Source organism: Prunus avium, chromosome 1, assembly GCF_965620075.1.
Source record: "Prunus avium chromosome 1, drPruAviu1.hap1.1, whole genome shotgun sequence".
In the NCBI taxonomy this organism is placed as follows: domain Eukaryota; kingdom Viridiplantae; phylum Streptophyta; class Magnoliopsida; order Rosales; family Rosaceae; genus Prunus; species Prunus avium.
Window position 1 is genome coordinate 52,564,405 of NC_142284.1, and position 23,857 is coordinate 52,588,261.

The 23,857-nt window shown below is 36.9% G+C and overlaps 5 protein-coding genes across 5 annotated transcripts; 4 read left to right on the forward strand and 1 right to left on the reverse strand.

Moving 5' to 3' along the window:
- Positions 1 to 991: 991 nt before the first annotated feature.
- LOC110774514 (pentatricopeptide (PPR) repeat-containing protein / CBS domain-containing protein) lies at positions 992 to 5,861 on the forward strand. The gene is made up of 12 exons (XM_021979056.2): positions 992 to 1,248; positions 1,353 to 1,535; positions 1,626 to 1,758; positions 1,947 to 2,044; positions 2,232 to 2,393; positions 2,493 to 2,561; positions 2,985 to 3,120; positions 3,580 to 3,812; positions 4,111 to 4,188; positions 4,596 to 4,664; positions 5,097 to 5,273; positions 5,495 to 5,861. Exons 1-12 carry the CDS (start codon positions 1,102 to 1,104, stop codon positions 5,771 to 5,773), a joined length of 1,764 nt encoding a protein of 587 aa, XP_021834748.1. The 5' UTR covers positions 992 to 1,101; the 3' UTR covers positions 5,774 to 5,861.
- Positions 5,862 to 6,407: 546 nt separating this feature from the next.
- LOC110774510 (Ribosomal L28 family) lies at positions 6,408 to 8,222 on the forward strand. The gene is made up of 2 exons (XM_021979051.2): positions 6,408 to 6,796; positions 7,517 to 8,222. The coding sequence occupies exons 1-2, from the start codon at positions 6,540 to 6,542 to the stop codon at positions 7,965 to 7,967; spliced, it is 708 nt and encodes a 235-aa protein (XP_021834743.1). The 5' UTR covers positions 6,408 to 6,539; the 3' UTR covers positions 7,968 to 8,222.
- Positions 8,223 to 9,200: 978 nt separating this feature from the next.
- On the forward strand, positions 9,201 to 9,849 carry LOC110774531 (uncharacterized). The gene is made up of 2 exons (XM_021979076.1): positions 9,201 to 9,550; positions 9,801 to 9,849. The coding sequence occupies exons 1-2, from the start codon at positions 9,201 to 9,203 to the stop codon at positions 9,847 to 9,849; spliced, it is 399 nt and encodes a 132-aa protein (XP_021834768.1).
- Positions 9,850 to 10,165: 316 nt separating this feature from the next.
- On the reverse strand, positions 10,166 to 13,254 carry LOC110774507 (calmodulin-binding protein-like protein). Its single transcript, XM_021979048.2, has 2 exons — positions 13,136 to 13,254; positions 10,166 to 11,764 (listed from the first exon to the last, which is right to left on the reverse strand). Exon 2 carries the CDS (start codon positions 11,687 to 11,689, stop codon positions 10,325 to 10,327), a length of 1,365 nt encoding a protein of 454 aa, XP_021834740.1. The 5' UTR covers positions 11,690 to 11,764; positions 13,136 to 13,254; the 3' UTR covers positions 10,166 to 10,324.
- Positions 13,255 to 16,910: 3,656 nt separating this feature from the next.
- LOC110774529 (uncharacterized) lies at positions 16,911 to 21,972 on the forward strand. The gene is made up of 6 exons (XM_021979075.2): positions 16,911 to 17,151; positions 18,995 to 20,197; positions 20,328 to 20,378; positions 20,479 to 20,577; positions 20,826 to 20,990; positions 21,483 to 21,972. The coding sequence occupies exons 2-6, from the start codon at positions 19,019 to 19,021 to the stop codon at positions 21,630 to 21,632; spliced, it is 1,644 nt and encodes a 547-aa protein (XP_021834767.1). The 5' UTR covers positions 16,911 to 17,151; positions 18,995 to 19,018; the 3' UTR covers positions 21,633 to 21,972.
- The last annotated feature ends 1,885 nt before the right edge of the window (positions 21,973 to 23,857 follow it).

Here is a 23,857-nt window from a genome sequence, read left to right on the forward strand (position 1 = left end):
CCAATTCAACCCGAACCGGATCGAAATTGGGCCGAAATAGGTTCAACCCGAATCGGACAGTTTCTGAAATTTTTTTAATTAAAACCAAACTGATCCAAACTGGATAAATAGTATCGGATTGATTCTAATTTAAGGCAAAAACCGATCCAACCCGAACCGTGCCCACCCCTATGGGCTGAAGCCCAGATTAGCCATGCCTATGATCCGTCCATGTTGGCATTTTTTCCAGGCATAGCCTATAAACTAAAAAGAAGGTCTGAAAATGGCTAAGAGGGTATAGTTTTGGGCATGAGAATATCACCATTGTAGTAAGAAAATGAAGGCGTTGCTTGCCTTGTATGTGTTTTCAACTAGAACAAGTAGCTTTTTGTCTGATAAGTCTACTCCATTTTCACATCTCAACGTGTAGTGTACCCACTGCTGCACATTTATCCCGTGTTTCAACCCCATTTCATTTTGTCTATATTTTAAATAGAAAATATTCTCTTTCCAAATAGTGACATTCTATGTTTGATTGTCAATATAAACCGTTGATTAGGTGTCTGAATATGTTTGCATTAATAGTCTGATAAGAAAATACCAAACAATCTAGTGAGTCGACATTATCATGATTTTCATTTTTACTTTCATGTAAGTGATACTGAAGATGAGGAAGATCGATTAGAACACTTCGATGCATGAGTAACTGCTTCTAACCACTTGAGTTACATTCGCTTTGTAATATTACACTAATTTTTTTTATTTTGAGTAGAAGCGATTACACACAAGAGAGGGGATTACACACGCAGGGGTTCTAACCAATGACCTGATGGGTTAACAACAATTCACTCACTGTACCACCAACTAAGCTACTGGTTGTTCCCGCAATATTGCCCTAATTTTAAGCAGGCAACCTTTTGTTATTTTACCAGAAAGGAAAGGTTACTTATTGGATCATGATGGGCCTATGTGGTCCTGAACTGATCTATAAGCCCAAAACAGTACGCCCACTAATTTACCCGCCAATAAGCTAAAATCTCCCAACTTCAGTATCTGACTGACATTATCTGTAGAGAGAGATCCATGGCCGATGGCTAGCTCTGAGCCTTTTCACCATATACAATGCAAGCCTTCTCGCCCTCGTTCTCTGTTTGTTCTTCTTATCCATTACGACGTCGTCGAATCAGCACCGCCCCTCCCCGCAAACCCAATCTCAGGCGACTCACCTCCCGCGTCGTCCAACTCACTCGCCGAAGACAGCTTCACCAGGTCCTGTTCTCCACAACCCTGTTTTCTTTTTCTCGAAAAATATATATATATATATTTCTGTTTTGCATTGATGGGTTCTTTTTTTATATTTTATTTTTCTGCAGATAATGGAGGAGATAGAGATGGCCAAAGAACGATACGGGAAGCTGAACACCATAGTGATGAATGCCGTCGTCGAGGCATGTGTTCATTGCGGCGATATCGAGACTGCTCTTATGGTGTTTGATGAAATGTCTGACCCAGGAAGCTGCGGCGTCGATACTGTCACATATGGTACCCTTTTGAAGGTACTTTTTTATCTTCTTCTTTTAATTTTAATTTTTTTTTTATTGCTTCCCATGGATTTGTTATCAGTGATTTGGGTGCCTTGTTGAAAGGGTTTGGGCAGGGCTCGAAGAATTGATGAAGCGTTTCAAGTACTTGAATCTGTGGAGCTAGGTACTGCCGTGGGAAGTCCAAAGTTGTCAGCACCTCTTGTTTTTGGTCTGCTCAATGCTCTAGTTGAAGCAGGTCTGTATCACCAATTCAATGCTCTTTAATAAGTGCTTTGTGGGCATTGTCTTATTATAATGTTTGGACCAAAATAATAGCACCCAATTGAAAGATCAGTTTTCTGGTCAGTACATTTTGGTTACTATTAAGCTCAAATTAGTTGCTTACAAACGTGCATGCGCTGCTTGCTTCTTGCTGTAGTGCAGGAGATTTACGCCGTGCTAATGGGCTTCTTGCACACTATGGTTTTCTTCTCCGTGAAGGTGGCAGTCTTACACTCACAGTCTACAACTTATTAATGAAGGTTCTGCACTGACCTATATATAGTTCTTTAAGAGACTTAACAAATTAAAGTACGAATTTTCTTTTTCTACTTTTAGAACTGAGCTTTGCAATCAAGATACAGACAGCATTTTGTGTATGCACGATCCTAGATTTATAATTTTAGTTGATAATGTTGTGTCTTAAGGGTTTGCTGCTCCTGATTTCAGGGATATATCAATGCAGGCATTCCTCAGGGTGCGATAACCATGCACACAGAGATATTACGTCTAGGATTAAAGCCTGAGAGGCTCACCTATAATACTCTAATATCTGCATGTGTAAAAGCTGGAAAGTTGGACATGGCAATGCAGTTTTTTGAGGAAATGAAGGTCCCAAGCTATATAAAAGGCCAGTTTAGAGCCTGTATATGATATTTTAAGAGTATTAGATTGTCGTAAATTATTACTAAATATGGCTCCTTGTTTTAGGACGAAGCACAGAAGTTTAGTCATGGTGACCTTTTCCCAGATGTCGTCACTTACACTACACTACTTAAGGTACGTTTACTTTTCTTTCAACAACTTTGTTAATGAAATTTAGGACATGCTCATTTTTGCAAGTTATTCAATGTATTTTCTTAACAATATCAATTGTATGACATCTTCATTATAGCATGGTAGCATTTTTTACAGCCACTGTGGTTGTAAACTTTCTTTATAGTCTTTTTCTTTTAAACCTTGTTCTCTGTCACATTGTGGTAATCTTTTTTTTTTTTTTAAAGATTGAAAAAAGATATTAGGAACTTTATGTTAGTAGTTTCCTTTTCGTTTTTCTTAATGGAAGAACTAGATTTTTCGTTCTGCCCCACCCCCCACCTCCTGAGGAATAAGCTTTATATATTTCTCTTGTTGGTAAATTGATGTTTCAGTTCCTTAAAGTCCTATGATTTTTTTTTCTTTTTGTGTGTCTTCTTTTGGCAGGGTTTTGGGCATTCCAAAGATATCAATTCAGTTCAGAAGATTATATTGGAAATGAAAACATATATTGGTTTGTTTATTGATCGAACAGCATACACTGCAGCTGTCGATGCTTTGCTAGGCTGTGGCTCAATGAAGGGTATGTTCTAGATTGCAATACAAGGTTTTAAGTTATCAGAAATTGCCAATGTCTATATCTTTACATTTGCCTTATTGTTTTAAGTTGCACGCCCTCCATTTTTACATTGCAAAATTCAATATATTGTCAATCAAATGATGAAGAAGAGACAAAAGAGATTTCTTCCATCTGCCAATGTCAAGGTATGATGGTGATGTAAAGATCTGCAAAAACGATGCAATTTGAATAGAGCTTGTACATTTGCATGCTGATGTAGGCATCAAGATTACTCTGCATTTAGTTTTCTCTGTTAGAGGTCTCATTAAATGCTGCACCAAGTATGCCGCATAGAAACTGGACTGGTTAAAATTTCATGTTTCTTTTCTTATCAAATTTGGATGGATGCTGGATTTTTGAAGTGTCAGAAATTAAAACCAATTCTTACTCTTCTACAAATTAAAAGCTTGTCCATGTGCTTAGGTGCTTTATGCATTTTGGGAGAAATACTAAAGCAGGCTGGTGGAAATCCAGACTTGCGACCAAAACCTCACCTGTATCTTTCCTTCATGCGTGCCTTTGCTGTTAGAGGAGATTATACCACCGTGGAAAATCTAAAAGATCACATGTGGCGAGATACTGCTGGAACTGTCTCCCCATTGGTTCAAGAGGAAGCTGATCATCTTCTCATGGAGGCAGCTTTAAATGGTGGTCAGGTACTATATCAACTCATTCACAATCTTCGGTATGGGGTGTGTTACTGCATAAATCTCTTTCCATTCCTGTTTAGTGTTTACCTTCATGATGTTTGAGGCATTTGGATGCTGATTTTAATATCTAGGTCCTGCACAAGATATATAGCATTGCCTTCCTTTAGTTATTTTTCCCCTCTAAATGGTACTATCAAGTTAGTGCATTAGTTCAATTTTGACTTAATTCTAACCTTTTGCATTTGGTTGGCATGAACAATCTGACTTTGACCATTTGTTATTTTATATTTTTTGGTTTTCTCAGGTCGATGTGGCTATAAAATGCCTTGAAAATGTGATTACAAGGTGGAAGAGAATATCATGGACAAGTCGTGGAGGCATGGTATGTAATGTGCTTTTACCCTCCATGACTGTTTAATATTTATGAAGATTAAGATTAGATGTGGTAGGTAATCTACACTGTTTTGAAGGATGACAATATTATATCATAATGTTAATGATATGCCTAAAAATTCTGGGTTGGTGCTGCACAGTTGGTTTTATCCTCTTCAAGTTCTCTAGACCCTTTAAATTGATACCGAGGAAACTTGTTTAAGGATTTTTTAAATTTTTTTTGGAATTATTTCTTTGAATTTCACAAACTTTAGTTCGATATTACTTGTTGTATCTGTTAGTGGTTGACTAAGTAGGCCTTTTATTTGGAATTCTATTTGTTTTCAATGCTTACCATTACATTATAATTTCTGTGTCCTCCTAGCATGAATTCATTAATGTGCCTTTGCACTGCAGGTTGCACTACGCGTAGAGGCCTTATTGGGATTCACCAAATCAAGATTGAGTCCTTATCTACTTCCTCAGGTTTTCATACATTTATTTTCCTTTCAAATTGTAGATAAAATTAGCTACTTAAGGTCCTAACCTGATGACCTGGCAAATATACTTTCATATATAGGTGTCAGTGCATGTAAGATGCTTGCTAAGGGGCCTACCATGAGTGGTTTTAATGTAGAATATCAAATTATGTAGAAGTGTGACTGGATATGATTTTAAAAATTCAATGGACTGATGAAGAATTTCTGGTGGTGAAAATATATTTCTAAATTCAGATACTTTAATAACCAGGACTAGTTGAATTATGGAAGGGGGATCTTTTATAAATCAATCAAAACGAATGGTAAAGGGACTACTTTCATATCTTTAGCCACTACTGATTGACATTCTGATATGTACTCAATTATTGGCTTTTAATTATTTTTGTATGTGTTTGCTTTGTACACTTTTTCTATTTAGGTATTGGCAAGTGAACCGATTGAGAGTGTCATGATGCCCTTTGAAGCAGCTCGGCCACTAAATGGGACCCTGCACTTGAACAAAGTGGTGATGCGTTTCTTTAGGGATTCAGTGGTGCCCATTGTAGATGACTGGGGTAGCTGCATCGGAGTATTGCACCGTGAAGACTGTAGAGAGGTATTTACTATTCACTGATGGCAGAAATAAATTGCTTTTTATCCTGGACCGTAGGGTACAAGCAAAATCTGATAGATGTTTTCCCCAACATTGCAAATTTACAAGTCAAATGCTTTGTATTGTGTTGTAAATAGCATTTTAACAATTAAATGAGCATTTGTATTAACAACTATATGTTTTATAGTTCATGAGCTAATGGAAGTTTGCATACTATTGCGTAGATGAACGCCCCGCTTTCGTCGATGATGAGAAGACCGCCTCCTTGTGCTACTACTAGGACATCGATCGGCCATGTGGTGGATCTGATTATGAAGTACAGATATAAAATGGTTATTGTAATAAACCACAGCTCAGTATATGGTGGTACTGCTTCAAGATTGAGGGCAGTTGGTGTTTTTACAGCTGAACAGCTGTGTAATCTTGTCACACCAGAAACGCCAGGACTGAAACTTTCTTTAGGTAGAAACCTGATTAACAATCTACAGAGCATGAAACTATAGCCTCCTAGTAAATTCAATTTTTGTTATATAAATATGATTGCAGTGAAAATAGTATCCTGAAAGGTGCTTGTTTATACCCTGCTATAAAGTCTTGTGGCAATAATAGCTGTTTTGGTTGATGCATTGGCCTTACCAGAAAACAGCTCAAGAGGGTAAATTCAAGGAACCAGGCTGTTAGTATTTTGGAATTTTACTAGCATCTGTTGACACGAGTATATGCAATTCTGGTAATTCTTGGGTGAGATTGTAAGATTTGCTGTGAGATTCATATCAATCGACGTGTACCCATGTGAAACTCGTATATTCGAGAATCTTTAATCTGGCCCATAGCTTGACAAACATGAACCATTATTTGGGCTTTGTAACCCAAATACATGAATATTTGAGATCGTTTTCCAATCTTTTTAATTGACATTTTTCTTTTCTTTATAATCTTAATGGTGTATTTCAGAAAATCTCAATAGGTAATGCAGAAAGCTTGACCAAAAAAGACTAATGTGAAGCACTTTTATCAAAGGCTTCCATCAGCCAAAATTCAATTAAAGATTTAAGAATCAAATAATCTATTTTGTAAAAGCAAAAATAATCAGAGCCGTCGATGCAACTGACATAAGTAGGTTTTATCAAAAAAATAAAAAAGAGAAAAAAAGCCACTGTGCTACTGCTTCCCAAAACGCAAGGCAAGCCACTGAGAAACACAGGAAATGAATTGAACCCTCCACTGGCCACTGCAAAACCCTAATTAACGAAGACGCAGTGAGTGAGAATGGCGCTCAAAGGGAAAGAGACGATCAAGAGCATGATGAGAAAATTCGGAGACAAAGCCCTAACTCCGCGACTGAAGGAGGAGGTGAAGAAGAAAGGCATAATGGGAGACAAAACCCTACCTCCGCGATTGAGAGAGGAGCTCAAGAAGCAAGGCGTACCCAACTCCAAAATAATTATGGGTCGGGCCAAACGTGGCATCTACGCTGGCTGCCACATCCAGTTCGGCAATCAAATCAGTGAAGACGGTGGCAACAAGTTCGTATTTTCTCATTTTCTCTTGCCTTTTCAATTTTAATCCCAAAGATTTAGCTCTGCTTATTGAAAATTTGAAAATTTGCCCTAATTTCAATCCATGACAAAGGCAATGCTAAAAATTACAGAACTTTTTATATGATTGTAGGACCCTTTGTAATATCTAAACCCAAAATCTTGGACTTGATCAGTAATTTTGATTTAATTTCATTTTTGTTAGCTGGGTAGTGACTGTTTTGAATGCTTGGTATTGTATGCTTCTAAGTATTTTCTTTGTAGGGAGTAAAGGTTTGTTGAGGTGTGTACTATATACCAAGCTGAAGTATGAAACTTGTGGGTTGCCATTTTAACCATTGTTGCTTCAGAAATTGTATTCTCAAAGCTATTTGAGCTAAGGCTTGAGCTGGCTCAATCATTGACCAAACGTATCATGCGTTATCATAAGGATTCTACAGAATCTGGACTAGTGCCAGACAAGTATTAGAAGTGTACAAGTTTTATATTTGTCAGCTGTGGCCGGGTCTACATGGGTTTTTTTGTTTTGTTAGAATCTGGCGTAGTGTAGCATGCTATACAGTTTCTCAGAGTATATTCAATGCAATTTATAGAACAGGGTTGGCTTATATGACTCTGATTTTGAATTACTAGGTTCTTTAATCTTGTAATAATTTGTGAAAATGGGTCATATTAACCACTGGAACTTTCCTTTGTTGGCGGTGACAGGTCAAGGAGGACATGGAAGCCAAATGTGCAGGAGAAGCGTCTCTTCAGTTACATCCTTGACCGTCACATTCGAGTCAAAGTCACCACCCATGCTCTCCGTTGCATAGACAAAGCAGGTGGGATTGATGAGTACTTTCTGAAAACTCCTTACCAGAGGATGGATACAGAAATGGGTCTCGTCTGGAAAGCCAAAATTGAAAAGCTTTATGAAGAGGTTGGGCAGACGCCGGTTGCGTTAATTAAACCTGAAGCCGAAGTCAATTTGGAACAGAAATTCAAACAACTAAAACTAGATGAGAGGGACGTCAGGAGAGAGATGTACGGTTGGTCGAACAAACTAAAACAGATTGAGGAAGGAGCGGACAACCAAGTAGCTGATGAGGAAGGTGCAAGGATTGGAGAACAAAGCTCTCATGTCGATGTTCCAGAGCAGTTGGTTGCAAACTCCTGAGTTTGGAGCTCGTAAACCAGCTTGGGAATGTTCTCGTTTTTGTCAGCTACTCCCAGTTTTTAGAGTTTTGTTTCTCTTCAGGGTTTTTAGAGAGAAATTGTAGTAGTAGCCGATCCTGATAAGCTGAAATTTGTTCATCTTTTCTCATTATGGAAATTCACAAGACAGTCCTGTTGGTTTCATATACAATTTTGTACTAAATAATTTCTATAATCTGCCGCTCTTGATGATCCCCTAAATGGGGTTGAAGATTCATTTAGCTGCCTCACAAGTAAACTACTTTGCTTTCGCTCACTCTTCATATTGGTGATGATGTTTCTATAACTAAATAGAATTGAAAAATAAATTATGATGTACTAAGAACCGTGTGTGCATTTAATATAACTTGTGTGCTTAAAGCTTTGTGTTTCGTCTGTTTCCGTGTTTCTTTTAGCCCAAGGTGAGCTAAAGGAAACACGAAAACAAAAGAAACCTGAAAACAAAAGAAACATGGCTTTCTAAAAGAAACACGAAAACAAAAGAAACATGGCTTTAAGAAAAGCAGGACATGATCGCCTTTTTACCAACACAAAAGTAGAATAGGTTTTTTTTTTCTTTTCCCAAAAGGGATTAGGGGGGTTGTTTCAAATGACCTTTGAAATCCAGAAACGCCATAAATTTTTGAAGTTTATAACCAAGACATTAGTGAAAAGTCATATCAATTTTTGAAGTTTATGGAAACAGGATATTTGTTGTATACCTCAAGAATTAGAGCCGTTGCAAGTTACAGCCATTTAGGCTTTTTAGCCAGCACAACCTTCAAATTTCTTGTAGTGCAAAACTTAATTAGCGAGCAGTGGTCCCCATGACAACGATTCTCTTCTTCTTCATTAGCAAAAGAACAAAAAGAACAGAAAAACAAAACAAAAAAGCCAAGCTTATGTTCTTCTACTTCTGTCACACTTGCCACCACCCTCCCTTCTCTCTTCCCATGTACCTCACACACAATTTACATAGCTGTAATTCTTTATAAAAACAATCTAAAATAATAATTAACAAATAGCTGGAAGCTGCAACCTTCACGTTCAAACACGCGTCGCCTAATCATTTCTAACACGCTTTCTAGTAAACCACACAACCAAACAGTTGCTTACTCAAGAAGCTTCTCTCCCATGTCTATAAAAACCCTTCACCCCTCACTCCATCTACAACAATTTTGCATCAGCTTCTCACTCCAACAAGACCACAGCAAAAATGGGCAGGCAAAGCTTGTCACTTGTAAGCCACCTGAAGAGGGCAGTGAAGAAAATAAACCTCATTTTACTTGGCTTTAAGTTAAACCGATGGAAATTGGCTTCAATCCTTGCTTGTACTAACAGAGCTTCTGCAAGGCAGTGCTTGAGCTTCAAGGACAGATTGGGTTTGTATGGCTGCATTGAAGATGATAATGCCGATGAGAATCGGTGTTTGAGACGGGTTCTTAGCACAAGGACCCATGATCGCGCTTCGGATGATGATGATGATGTTGATCACCGGGCTGATGTTTTCATTTCGAATTTTCGTCGTCAGCTGAGGTTCGAGAGACAGGTTTCTTTGGAGCTAAGGTACTGCAGAAAGGATAGCTTTTAGAAGAAATTAGTTAATTATGAAGGAAGCTTCTAAAATGAATGGTCAATTGGTCATGGTGTGCCAAAGAATCAAGGATGATAATTTGAGTGACAAGGGGTGGCCTGGCCTCTGTATGGGGCACCAAGAAAAGTATCTCATATATGGCAAAGTTCGGTTCTGAATTCCTTTTTTTTTTTTTTTTTTTCTTATTGGGATTTCGATGTTTTGTTGCTGATACTTTATCAGGCAGCTCTCTCAAATGGGGAGCAATTCGGATGTACGTTTCCAAACTTGAATAATAAAACTATTGGTCGTTTATGTATACAATTTATTCAGTTCTGTTTTTTGATATTATTTATGTATCTATGATCACAGTATACATTCCAATTTCAAATCGACACGTTTGTGACATTCATTAGCTATTTGAAAATATTTTGCTCACTGATTCTGGCAATGCATATTGTCTATAATTATCTAACTGGCTAGCAAAAATTAGGCTAAAACTACTAAAAAGAGTACATAATTGATCTAGAAATTGTATGGAATATCATTACACAGGTACATATCAACAAATTTCATGCAGGGAAATATAAAAATTCAATGACACCCTCTAAATCTAAATGCCAATACTCATAGAAAGATTTGTCAGCATTTCTGTCCAATTCAAATTTTTTTCTCTCTTTTAATCTTTTAATCCACCACATTATATGTCAATGTCTGTGTCAATATACAGAGAGTACAGATTTTACACCATCATATTGTAAATGGGTTCATTTGGATCCTGATTCATAATCTATCACAGTCTCAAATGCCCCAACCAATGCTTTCACCTTGTTCTTCCTTTTCTCCAGCAACTTGCTTGCAGTCTCCTCAATCACATCATTGTATGCAGGAGCAGAGTCCTTTTTCCCTCCTTGTGATCCCTCGCTTGTTTGGCTCGGCTTCACTGTTTCCTCTGCTGCCTCAGCTGCCTCAGCAACCTCAGCAGCCTCTGCAGGCTTTGCTTCTTCAATTCCCCCATCCGCTTTTTCTTCCCCTTCCTTCAATGCAATCCCTTCCTTCTCATCCAAGGCCATGTCCTCAACATTCTTGCTTTCCACCACTGCAACACCATCTTCTTTATCACTTATCTCTTTTCCTTTATCTTCTTTCACCTCAACTTTAGTTTCCTCACTTGCCAAACCCTCTTCTGGTTGAGCCTCACTGCTTTCATCTAATTTGTTCTGATTATCTTCCCCTTGATGTTGTTCATTATCTGCAGGCTTCTCTTCTTGGACCAATGCATTTCCACTTTCTTCATTTCTTTCCTCCACAGTTTCCTGCAATTCCTCTGCATTAACAGTAGAACTGTCGCTAGGCTTGAGCTTCTCATCCTCGCCGCCATTAGCTTCAGCTTCTACAGCAACACCATGATCATCAACTTGCTCCTTCTCTTCAACTTTTGGGTCCGGAAGAACCACCTTTTCATGTTCCTCACTCTCAATCATACCTACCTCTTCAACCTCTTGATGATCCAAAGACTCTATAGCCTCTAGATCGGCTTCAAGATCAAGTGTTTGTGTTATGTCCTCACTCTTTGGAGGTCCTGTTGAAGCTGTACTTTCCTTCTTGGCTGAACCACTTGTACTGCTCTTCTTCACACTCTTAGCATACAAAAGCTGTGGCTTTCCAGCTCTAGCCGTCTTCGAATTAGACCTATCTATACTGGGTTTCGAGACATTGGAGCTTTTCGCTGTAAACGATGAAGATCGTAGCGATGTGTCCCTTCCTGGTGATATCAGTGACTTGCGTAGTCTTGAAGGTGATGGTGGCTTGTCAAAAGATCTTCTTCTACTCAGCGTAGGCTTTTGAGATGATGCAGTCTCTTCAGAGCCATGTTTCTTGCTCCCAGCTAATGATGACTTGGAAGAATTTTCATGTCTTGAGGCACTCAAAGTAGGCCTCAAATAGTTTGGGACTTGCTTTGTTGTTGAGGCTGAAGAGATTGAAGAGGTTGAAGAGGTTGCTTTCTCAGTGCCTGTAGAGGATGAAGACTTGGTGACTCTTTTGGTGTGGTTTGTGTGGGAGTTTAAAGCTGATGTGCTCTTCTTCAGCTCCTTCCCTGAAGTAGTGCTATCTTTAGCTTTTGTTGCCATATATGTATTGTTTTGGATTGATTGATGGCTGATCAGCTGAGATATTTCAAATGCTGCTACCTCCCTGCATATTTTCTAAAGAAATCATATGTTAGAAAAAAGGAGTTCTAATTGATCAATGTGATAAATTTAAGGCATGTTCATCCACTATGCTAACAAACATAAGACGACGCATTCAAACAATTTTATTTTAATAAATAACTTAAATTGACGGTTTAATGGCATAACATATGAGATTTTGACGAGAGAAGATTAGTCTCAATACTCCTTGCCGTGAGCTATCTTTCCTCTAACATTTAAAAGAGAAATATCATTAAGACCAGAGTTAGTATCGTACACGAATTTGGCCAAAAAACACTAATCATGTATTGAAATTGACAGGAAGTAGGCCTAGTGGCCCAGCATCCCAATTGCATGCTAATGTTATTTATTGCTCTGGTTCACATGGTAAAAATGTAGCTCAGGCTCACCCAAGTCTGGACCAAATCCTACTGCATCAAATGCAGGAATCTAAGGACTGAGCCCTCATGGGGAGGGCTTTGATTAGGCTGCAGGACCCATATGAAAAGAATACCAATGGCGCTAAATTCAGATGGGTCCCATGATCCCATTTCCCATTCATAAGAGAAAGAAAGCTTCTTTATACCATTCTTGTTTTATCTCTGTATTTTTCTTAGGTCCATACTCTTTTCTTATGAACCAAATAACATGTTTTTCCTTTCTTTTGCTTCTTTTGTGTTGTTAAAGGCATCGCATGTTCTCTGTATATGGTACATGTATTGTCATGTTAGTTAGAAATCATAGATAATTTGATTACCAGATTTCATATATGGACTAGTTATTTAGTCAAGACGGTGTGTCTAGCTCTTTGAACCCAAGTTATTTAGCCATATGATAATCTTTTGTATAAACACGGTGGGAGGTTTCGGGGAAAAAAATTGGCTGACCTAAACCATGCTCACCTAATAATGCATAACTAAATCCACTTGGAACAACAGTACGCAAAGTATAAAACAAATGCTTTGCTGATAGGGAGGGGGATGGTTTTTGTTGTCACCTAGCTTAGGTCTTGTCACGTCGGTCTATATGACAAGATTGCATGCTTATCCCCATAGACAAGCAACCCAAAAACCCATACAACAAAGGCAAATTTGAAACTTACCAACATATTCATTTTCATCAAAGGAGATTAAGAACTCAAAGACAATCAAAACTAAGTAAGAACACATGTCACCAAATTATTCAAAACACACGTTATGCTTCACGCAAATGGCAATAAATTAGAAACAAAATATCCCAACTAAAATCTTCCACCATCTCTAGAAACCAGAAGTAGAAGCAAAAAAACAAAAGGAGTTGCATACGGCGTAAGGAAATATATGATGAGAAAGAGTAGATTTGTAGGAACAAAAAAGAAAGAAATGGGAGAAGAACAAGTTACCGTACCTTGATTGAAGCAAAAGGAAACCCGAAAATCAGAAACACACAAAAAACACACAAAATGGTATGGGAATTAGATGGAGAAATTAATATATGAAGGAAGAGAAAGAAGAGATTGGTTGGAATTGGAAGAGAAATAAAGGGGAATTATTTCTTCAAGTTCATGAAAAGAAGCGCGAATTTCGTGCGCACAACTCAAACATGGGTGGTGGTGTTGGTATGTTGCTAATCAAAGGCTAGTTGGAGGCCATGATTTCAATCAATCACTCTAAAAATTCTAATTTTATTCAAAATCCAACAATATTCTAGACATGTGGCAAACGTTGACCTTTTCAATGGCATTCATAAATTTATTAGAAACTGATCTTGGTTTTATCGTATAACAGAAGATGTTAAATGTGGGGGGCCGTTCATCTACTAAGTTTTCTTCAAAAATAATAACTTAGTGACATTTAGTTTTCATTTTGTTGGAGCAGATATTGTGTTACATGAGCCGAAATTTGTTATGTTGTTTGAATTCGAAAACAAAAATTATGAAAAAAAAAAAAAAAACTTATTCTTATTGCCAGTTGGGTATAGCTCAATTGGTCGAGTTCTTTCATCTTCACCTATGTTGGCAGAAATTCAAAACCTCTGGCACTCAATGAATATTTGTGTAAGCCCCCCTCCCTCAATCGCTTTTACTAAATAAAAAATTCATGTTCTTAGTACAATGATCTTTAGATTAAACCTAAAAATGAAAATGAGGTTGGTTAAACTTTTCTTATAAATCACCTTTCCAAATGATCATGAAGATTTCTCTTTTCTTTTTAGGGGTTGAGTTAATCAAAGACTTCATAGTGAAAATATAAACAATATTTGTCAAAACGATGTATATGTCCAAACCAAAACTCATGTGGAAAGGCCAACTTCATCATTAATGTATGAAAACGAAAGTATTCAATTCGTGCTATACAATTAATAATATTGTTCCTGAAAAATAAAATAAAAAATAAAAAATTTATTATTAATATTTATTTTTCGTCAAATATACAACATCATTTTCCTATTACTATTAAACAGATACAAGGACATAGGACTTGCTTTCCCATTCATTACCTACAGAATCATACTTTCCCAATCCATTAATAAATAAATTCAGCTTCTTTCATAATTGAGCTCTCTTCTTTCAATTTTATTTATTTTTAAAAAATTGGAAAGGTGTTTCCTTTTTATTTTCATTTTTGTTTACTTATAATTTGGATAAGGGAGCTGTTGGATCATGATTGGTTCCTAACTTTGATTAAAATGTGACTGCGTACGTACGTGCATAAGTATTTAAATAATAACCAGAGATTAATTAATTATATTACACCACCAAAGCATATAAACAAAAATGATGTGGCCCTATCTACAATGGCATAAAGCATTAAGCCACGCTGTTTACATTATGTTTTTTTTTATAAATAAAATAAAATTAAAAATAAAGATAAAGGGTTGTGTAATTGTTCATATGTAGTCCATTTGTGCCACATCCTGCTTTTCTTTCTGCAGGCCATTACCTAATTAGCTCTTAAACAAACAAGAAGAGGGAACATAAAGTTACATCACAGGTAGTGGTGTGGTAGGAGGAGATGATCATCACCTTTCCATGCCGCACCTGGCAAACATATAGCTACTCAACATTTTATTTATTTATTTAAACTACTCTAATACAGGGGACCGAGATTCGAACTCGAGCGTAGAAGAGCACACTATACTAGCCAACTGACCTAAAAAAATCTTTTTAAGGTTGGTTTGGTATCCGATACGATTTACTTACATAATTTTAAAAAACACTGATTTCCTTTTGAAAGAATAAACACAAAATAGTTTGCTATACCAAACAAAAATTATTTAAAAAATCAAAAGAAAATTCTTGATCTAATAACAGACAGAAAATTCATGCAAAAACAAGCGTAATATCACAGCAAAGATGGAGACACAATACGTGTATTAGGGAAAGCTTGTTTTGCTTTATTCTCAGCACCTAATTATTCTAATTAATTTATTAAGATGATGGAAGATAGAAAGATACGATGGAAAACATATGAAATATGTGGAGGCAAAACGTCATAATCGTACCCATAAAATTCACTAATAAGTTGCTTTAATTTATGTGCTGTTATTAATGGTTTGTTGGGGTGGGGAGAGAGGATTTTAAATTGGCCATGCAATTTGCATGTAAAAAGTTTCATATTTCTGCGAAATGTTTTGACGGGTCACCATTTTTTTCTTGAAAATATTTGGATAGATGATGCCGTAGTAGTAGATCTACTTGTTTCCAGAAAACAAAAAGATATTGCTTAAAATATGAAAATGCATGAAAAGAGTGTTTTTTAACAAAAGTTTCGTGAAAATGGATGATAGAAAAAATAATAATAAATATTCGAGAAATAAAGTGAGTGGAGCCACAAAATAAAACTATGTCCTGCTCACCAAATTCTCCCTTGAGGATTCTGTAGATTTGATCCTTGACAGATTCACGGGTTTTGTTTTGTGGATAAAAAACTTGTGTACTAAAATTCTCTTTTTTTTTAAAAAAAAGAAAGAAAGAAAGAAAGAAAGTCAATTTCTTGTCCATTTGAAAGGAAAGATTAGCATTGTTAAGTTTACTAATAAGAATTATGGTACATTTGGTGCAAGTGAACACAATTCCTTGTACCTTATATATTAGAAGATGTTTTGAAGTTCGAATGCTCATTTTTCATTGATTTTTGTGTTGTTGTTGAAAGATTGGTTTTATGGTGAAATGATTTAAATAAAATTAATATGAACATACCATATTTTTACATTGCAAGATTTAATTACTCACATTTACAGGGAAGCCAACATGGTAGCTGATCTTTTAGCCAAAAAAAGAAGGAATTACTACAATCATTCTTGTATTTGGTTGGCTCGATTGTGACTGTTTCTTTAGGAATCACTTCTGCTCATAAACACTTCTAGCAAAAGCGCTTTTATTATAAAGATGTTAAAATTTTCATAAGAAATCGAGGTGCTTCAAGAAAAAGCACATGACAAGTTATTCTCAAGAAAGCGCTTCTATGGCCTGTAAGTACTTCTGAACTTTTATACCAAATAGTGTCAGAAAATGCTTTAGCCCTTCCATAAGCACTCCCAAACGTTCGACAAAAAAAAAAGCACTTCTAAACATACCTTAGTAACATTCATATGGATATTATTACTAGAGTATACCTTGACTTGTATGGTATTAAGATCCCCGGAGATCTAACTTTTAATTTTTGTTTTATAGTTAAATGTTCAAATAACTCAAAATCCTACTCATTCAATAAAAGGTTCGAAAACACAACTACATGGAGAAATATGTAGATTCCACATAAGTGGATTCACATATATGAAAACCATCTATCTGATAAGCAAGTGAAAGAGACCCTCTTCAAGTCTTCAACCTCAATGTGGTTTGGAATTTACTTGGACCTTAAAAAATGATTAAATAAAATAAAACACTCCTAATTTCAATAATTAAAAAAGAAAAGGCCACAGAAGAAAATAAATAGTAGAAGATTGGACGGCGGCTGAGATGCTGAAGTTGGTATCGGCCGTGTGGGGTAATATGGTAAACACCTGCAAGTCCCACAGAAAGAGCTTTTATACTATATAACACAGCCTTGTTGACCATGTCGTCACTGTCCTCCACAGCCCTCGATCTTTGACTCTTTTTCTGATCCAACGGCTCAAATCTCTCCCATTAGGACGGCACTTCACTTTGGTTGTTGTTCCTAGTTTAGGCTTCCAAAGCCAGAAACTCAAACAAAAAAAATAGATAAAATGAAAATTGGAAGTCCAAAATGACAAGGGACTTCTCTCTCTAGGCCTTGGATCATTCACACAGACGCTTTTGCCTCCCTCTCTCTCCCTCCTTCTCTCCTAAGAGGAAACTAAGAGGAAAAGCCTCTTTTCCTCTCTCTCTAGAGTCTAACAACTTCAACTTTTGGCTTCTGGGTATTCAAAGGAAGCAGAAGAACACGGAGAAGGATTAGGTAGAAGCAGAACAAAGAATCATCAATTTTGCTTTTTTAACACCTATCTGAATTCAATGGTGGTTCAATTATATTGGGTTTGTTTTATTTTTTCAATATGGTTTAGCTTTGATATCATTTCTGGTATATGTTAGATGAGTCTTCTTCTTCTTCTTCTTCCCTTTTTCTAAACACCTTCGTTTTTCAGTTATTTTTGTCTTTAAATCAATAATTAAACACCCTCCTTTGGGAAAGTCTGGTATTGTTTTCATCCGGTTGGACTATTGGAATAATTCTTATCATTTTACGTTTTCTCTTCTTCCATCACTTCTTTTTTTTTTTTCCTTTTTTGATGAGGAACTCTGATCATCATCGTGGCCTATTTTTTCTGCTAGTTTTTCTTGCTTATCAATAACAATAAGTATTGTTCTAAGTCCAAAACTGAAAATTTCTGTTTGGTTTGTTGGAATATATATGGAGGAGAAATGATGATAACTTTCTTTTCCCTCCTTTTCAATGGTTTTTATTTTCGAGAAAATTCAGCTTTTTTTTTCTTCTTTTCATGTCCTTAAATCACGGGGAAAGAGTCTTTCGGGAGAATAGAAAATAAGATCATTTGTGTGGAGAATAATTCTAGAAAAAGCGTTTCCTCACAACAACTAGAGACCCACTTTTTTGGGATGATATATGAGGCATGTGGCCATCTGGGTCCTTTTTTTACTCATTCCTTTGTTCCTTTTATGTTTTCACACAATCAAAATTTTGGGTTCTCTCTTTCCTATCAAAAAAACTGTATTGGGTTCTCTTCTCTTTGTACCAATGACTCAACTAATGGTAACAGAGGTCTTGATATCCTTATTGTGCTTTGTTAATCCTTTTTCATGAGTGTTTCATACTTCTGTGTAATTATCATTGCATGTTTCAGCTTCTGATTATCTGATTTCTGGCATGTTACAGCTTTTTTTATTGTTCTTTTGTGTTCTGCATAGAAATTTTGCTCTTGTTGATATCTGGTGTATTGCTAGTGCTCTGAGTTCTTCAATTGTTTTCTATAGTTTTGGACTTGGGAGTTTTTTTTTTTCTTCTTAATAGTGGAATATTGTGTAAAAAAATGATTGTGGTAAAGTAACAAATTTCTGTGACAATGTTAATGAAATCTCTCTGAAATGTCGACTTCTTTAAGGTAAAAGAAGGCTTATCCTTTGTAGCTGAGTAAGAATTTCAGGTATTTATAGTAGCACTTCTCCGAATGGAACTAGGGGTATGTCTTCGGCCAATGTAACTGACAACAACTAGGAAACTGTTTGGTGGGCTTTACTACTTCCAGCAGAGGAAATGGATCAATATTTTTGGCCTACAGTTTCATTTATCATCAAAATATATTGAAATTTAAACCTTGATACGATGCTTGAAATCTGAACCTTCATCCTTTAAAGAATCCAAGTTTTGTTCATTTATGCCAGTGATTTTTTCCTTCCCTCTGTATGTTGTTGGTTTACATTGGATAGTGTGTTCCATTCCATACCGATGACATAATGTGTTATTCATTTCTTTGTGAAATTTTTGCTTACATATGAGTATGACACATGAAACATATTTGTTTTGTTTAAGTTTCTCCTTTGCAGTTGTTCTTGGGAGTAATAGCTATGAAATGTCTGTCATCTTCTTGTTTCCTTGTCTTTCCCCTTCCAAAGAAATTTCCATTTCTTAGTACTAAGGTTTCTTTGAACACTATATGATACTTCACCATATAAATCTAGATTGTGTATCACTAACAATCTGCATAGGAACTTGGAAGTCTATTGTCATTTTACTTTGGAAATAGCACTGATGATCTTAACTATTTATGTTACTGTTCTTACAGAATTGAAGGACACAATCAACATACATGGATGAGTATTCTGGTAAAAGAGCTGTCGATAGGCTTGTCTCTAAAAGGGGATCTGGTCTTGTTTTGAGGGAAACTCCAAACAGAGACCCCAATGCTCAGATCTGCAGCCGACTGGTATGTAGTGGAAGATTGAACACCGTGAAAGGTGCTCAAATTGAAAAGGTCAAGTCGTCAAGGCCTGCATTCCGCAGCACTTCAAGTGGGAAAGAGATAATTGGAAGTTCCTCTAGGTCTTGCATTGCTGTTGGCAACACAAGAAAATCCATAACAGAACCTTGCAAAAAGCTATCTTCTAATTTGGAAACAGATTCATCTGAAACCAGTAGTGTTCAGGATGATCCTGAAGTTTCAGAGCTTGCTCCGCCACCTGGAAAGATTCAAAGAGGGCTGCACACTGAATCCAAAAATGCTGAGTCCAGTGAGGTCACCTTGATGGAAGTTGGAAGCTCTGATGTAGCATCAAATACAAGATCGCGAAGGAGTTTTAATCAGAGATCTGGATTGCGAAACCAAGATTCCTTAGTTGGTTCTAATGTTTCTTCGGGATCTAAAAACACCAGCCAAGCAACACGGGCTAGCACAACCAGGAATGGTTTGAGAAATCTAAGATGCAATTCAATATCTGATGTTGTCCCGTCCAGTTGTTCGTCATCAGATTCAAGCCTCAATAGAAGAGAGACCATAAAGAAAAGAATTTCTGAAGGAGAAAGTAGCTCTGCTGCTAGGGGGAAGAAGATGAATGGGTCATCATCAGCGGGACAAAACTCCAATTCTAGCCATGGCATCTCAATTTCTGATTCAAGAAGAGCTAGGAATATGCCTTCTAACAGGGATAATGGTGCTGCATCAGTTAGGACTCGACGAACTGTCACTGGTCACTCAAGGGGAAGGCTTTCTAATCAAGGAAGTGGGAACAATTTATCAGCCAATGGATCCCCTGTAGTTGGCCCACAAACGTCTCAACCTGAAATGTCTATCAACTTGAATGTTCCTAGTTCATTACAACAGTTATCCCATGAAGCTCCTTTAATTCGGCCAAATTCTTATAGTCGGCCAGGTAGTAGCAGTGGGAATTTACATAGCATTATGCGAGCTGGTGCTGCAGATGTTGGCTTTTCCCGCTCTCTAATGAATCAGGATGGACTGCGACGCTACAACATGGATGGGATTGCAGAGGTATTATATGAATTTTTGATGTACATTTGTGTGGTCTTATGACTTTTTGCCTTGTTGGAGAGATTCACAAAAGAACTGATGTAGTAGTGTGGTTTCATTCTTTAATCTGTCTATTTCACAAACTGTGCAGGTATTGCTGGCGCTGGAGAGGATTGAACAAGATGAAGAGCTATCATTTGAGGTAGTTACTATAGAGTTTTTATGTTCACTTGCTTTTTTGGGGTAAAAAATATTCACTTAATTGGTTGATTGTTCTTTAACTGTTCTTTTTCATAATGCAGCAAATACTTGTTCTGGAGACCAATTTGTTCCTGAATGGCCTAAACTTCTATGATCAGCATAGAGACATGAGACTAGATATTGATAACATGTCATATGAGGTTTGCTATTGCTGCGCACTGCAATTCAGTTTCCATAGAAATTATCCATAGTATCTCTCATTGTTCTATTGTGTTTCAATACAATGCTGGCGTAGTCATGATGATGCATCTAAACTTTTTATTATCATCAATGCCTCGAATAAATCAATTCAAATAATCAACTAGTGGTGGGTTTAGAATAACACAATCTGGGGCAACCTTATTACGTTCAGCTGTTTCCTTTACAGTATTTCCTACTTGGATGGCAGGAATTATTAGCCCTAGAAGAGAGGATGGGTACTGTCAGCACAGCATTGCCAGAAGAAGCATTGTCAGATTGCCTTAAGAAAAGCACTTATCAGTTTACATCTCCAGAAGAATCATCCATAGACTTTGATGGGAAGAAGGATGATGTCAAATGCAGTATCTGCCAGGTCTTTTTCCCGTTCTGATTTTATTTATTTTTCTTGTAAAAACTAACCATGATATATCTAGAAGCACCTCTGGGCCTCGCTAGTAGTGGTTCATGCATGAGCCAAAACAGCTAAAATTAACTGCATTTACCCTAACTTAGCCGCTCCTTATTCAACTAAGGCTAAAGTTAGTTGCAGGGTACAAGGAAAACAGAATTTACATTGGGCTTTAAGAAAATTTGGGCACTAAGTGGTTATTTAAGGCCAAACTAGCAGGGTTGTCTCTACAAATTTCACCCTAAACCTGCACTATCCCAAGTCAGTTCCTTGGTTAACTCAGAAGTTAGAACTAGCTCAACATGATTCCAAATGTTATTTAACATCCTGTAAAGTTTAGAGTGGATGTAATTGGATATACTTCTCAAAACTTGATTTGTTTTTTAGGTGCCACCATTTTAGTCTGACTCTTTATATATAGAGAGTAATTGTTGTTGGTCTATCTTTTTTTTACAGGAAGAGTATGTTGCTGGAGATGAAGTTGGAAGGTTACATTGTGAGCACAGTTTTCATGTTAACTGCGTAAACCAGTGGCTACGGCTTAAGAATTGGTGCCCTATATGCAAGACAGCGGCAGCACCTTCGAAACCTCCACCCTCCACATAAATTTAATTATTAAGTCATTTGGAAGAGAGACCTTTCTCATTGTACAAAACTTACTCCTCTTCCTTTTCTTTTAGCTCTTACCCTTTTCCATGTACATACCAATTCTCTTTCATCCCATTCAACTAATAAATCCAAGCTGTTGGTCTTACAGCGGGAATCTGCATTCACTTGTGGAACTGTGAATACATACAAAGTGGTGCTGTTCTTCAAATACATTTCTTTTTCCTTTTTCAATTTAGTTTGCAACATTTGGATGCATGACATGTCGGATTTTTAGTTTTCCCAACTATTTCTGGCAGTGATCATTATGTAATGCTAAAAAAAAAATCCATTCGCTTCATATGATCTTCAACTTGCAGCTCCCCTTTTCAGTGCAGATTGAATGTTGGCATGGAAATTTGGTTTTTCTTTTCTATAATCAGAATTTACCAGTTATTTTTCGAACTTGAACTTTATTAAAATAAACTGATGCACACACTTCTGAGTCGTTCTGTCATTTCAAAGACAAATGAGTCTGGTGCTGTCTGTCTGGAACACTAGGGTACCAGTATAAGATATTGATCTTGGACAAATTTTGAAAGTGAGGTTGGAAAAACAGTGATTGAAATTCCGGTTCAACTCGAATAAATTTGCCAATAATATATGTTCAAGAAAACACTTTGGTATTGTCATCCAAATACCCTTCCATGATACACCCTAAGTAATATTAACAATCTTCGCCTGTTTCCTGATCTCAATCATAAACTGTTCAGAACTCTCTTTTTATTTTTGTGGGAAGAATCAAGTAATATTTATGGGATGTCACAGAATCATTTTTCTTTGCAAAAGATAAAAGAGTATCCCCTAGAAAAGGCTCAGTTGGTACTGCTGAGAAATGTCACATTTAGGCCAACATCATGAATATCCTAAGATTCCAAAGTGTTGCCTGCACTTCTCATGCACAAGAGCCACAGAGAATAAAATATGAGTCTATGAAAGAAGGTTCTCACAAAACTCGACCGGCAAATCCATGGTTAATAATAGTCTCGTTGACCTGATCACCACAGACTAAGGAAAATATGGTCACTTGCCGTTAGATTTAAACCAATGGTGAATACCGATCAATGTCTTTTTTTTCATTAAAAACACTGCCTCAATGGGTGTGGAACCCACAAAATTACCCCATAACAATGCAGAAATAAGAAGAAGAAGAGAGAGAGAGAAGAAAATCCCAAGTCGCAAGGACCCCTCAACTTGGTCCTCAATTAGCAATATTGAAAGATAACATAAGCTACCGCAGTGGGAAAGGGTAACATTTAGTGCAAAACCAGGGCATTTCTAAGAGGCATTTTAGAACTTTCTTCAGAGCTTTGCCCACTTTGGAAATTCAATAACTGAGGTCCACATGTCTCCAAGCTTCCAAGTTCCAAGTAACCATGGCCTTGTCAAATGAAGACACATCTAAGACTGGTTTAGTGGGTTTTCCACTGAAAAGACTCCAACACCAGCAGTGACGTAGGATGATGTCAGATAATGAATGCTACTCATTAAACAACTAATGACAACAGTTCCAAAGACAAGTCACCTATGATCCCAACAGCCACATCAGATGGTTCAAACCAATGTATTTGTCTCTGAGATTCTGTTTGCTCCATTCTCCCATCCCATAGCAGCACAAATGATTGGATTTTCACTATCATCAGCTTTATAAACACGTGTATGGGTTGTGAGTCATTTCAACAATAACAGATATCAGACAAAGATTAATCTGAAGCTTTCCTAGAAATCGCAGAACAAGTATTTAATGAAGATGCAGAAAACAAATCCTCCTGTCCTGTGAAGTCATGCATTTGCAATCTATAAAACCCATGCAGCCATCCCCCAGTTCCCAACCTATCCTAGACAGGCAATTCAAAGAGTGACCAATCAGAAACCTGACCAATCGGCCAAAAGAAACATCCGGACCTGACCCATCATCAGTCCTGTTATTTTTGGTAGCAAACAGTAAACAACTAAAACACAATTAAAAGAAAGTTACAGATAAAACTAGAATTGGAAATACCAAAATTAACGTTTCAAAAGTAGCAGAAAAGAAGGCAGGAAGAGTCAGAGGCAAATGCATGAGAATGAAAATTCATCTGTACATGTACAAACTGATGAAATGAAAAAGAGAGAACACATGGGGGCTAGGCTTATTAGTATAAAGTGATAAATCCAATAATTAATTTCCATACCTATAAGAGGAT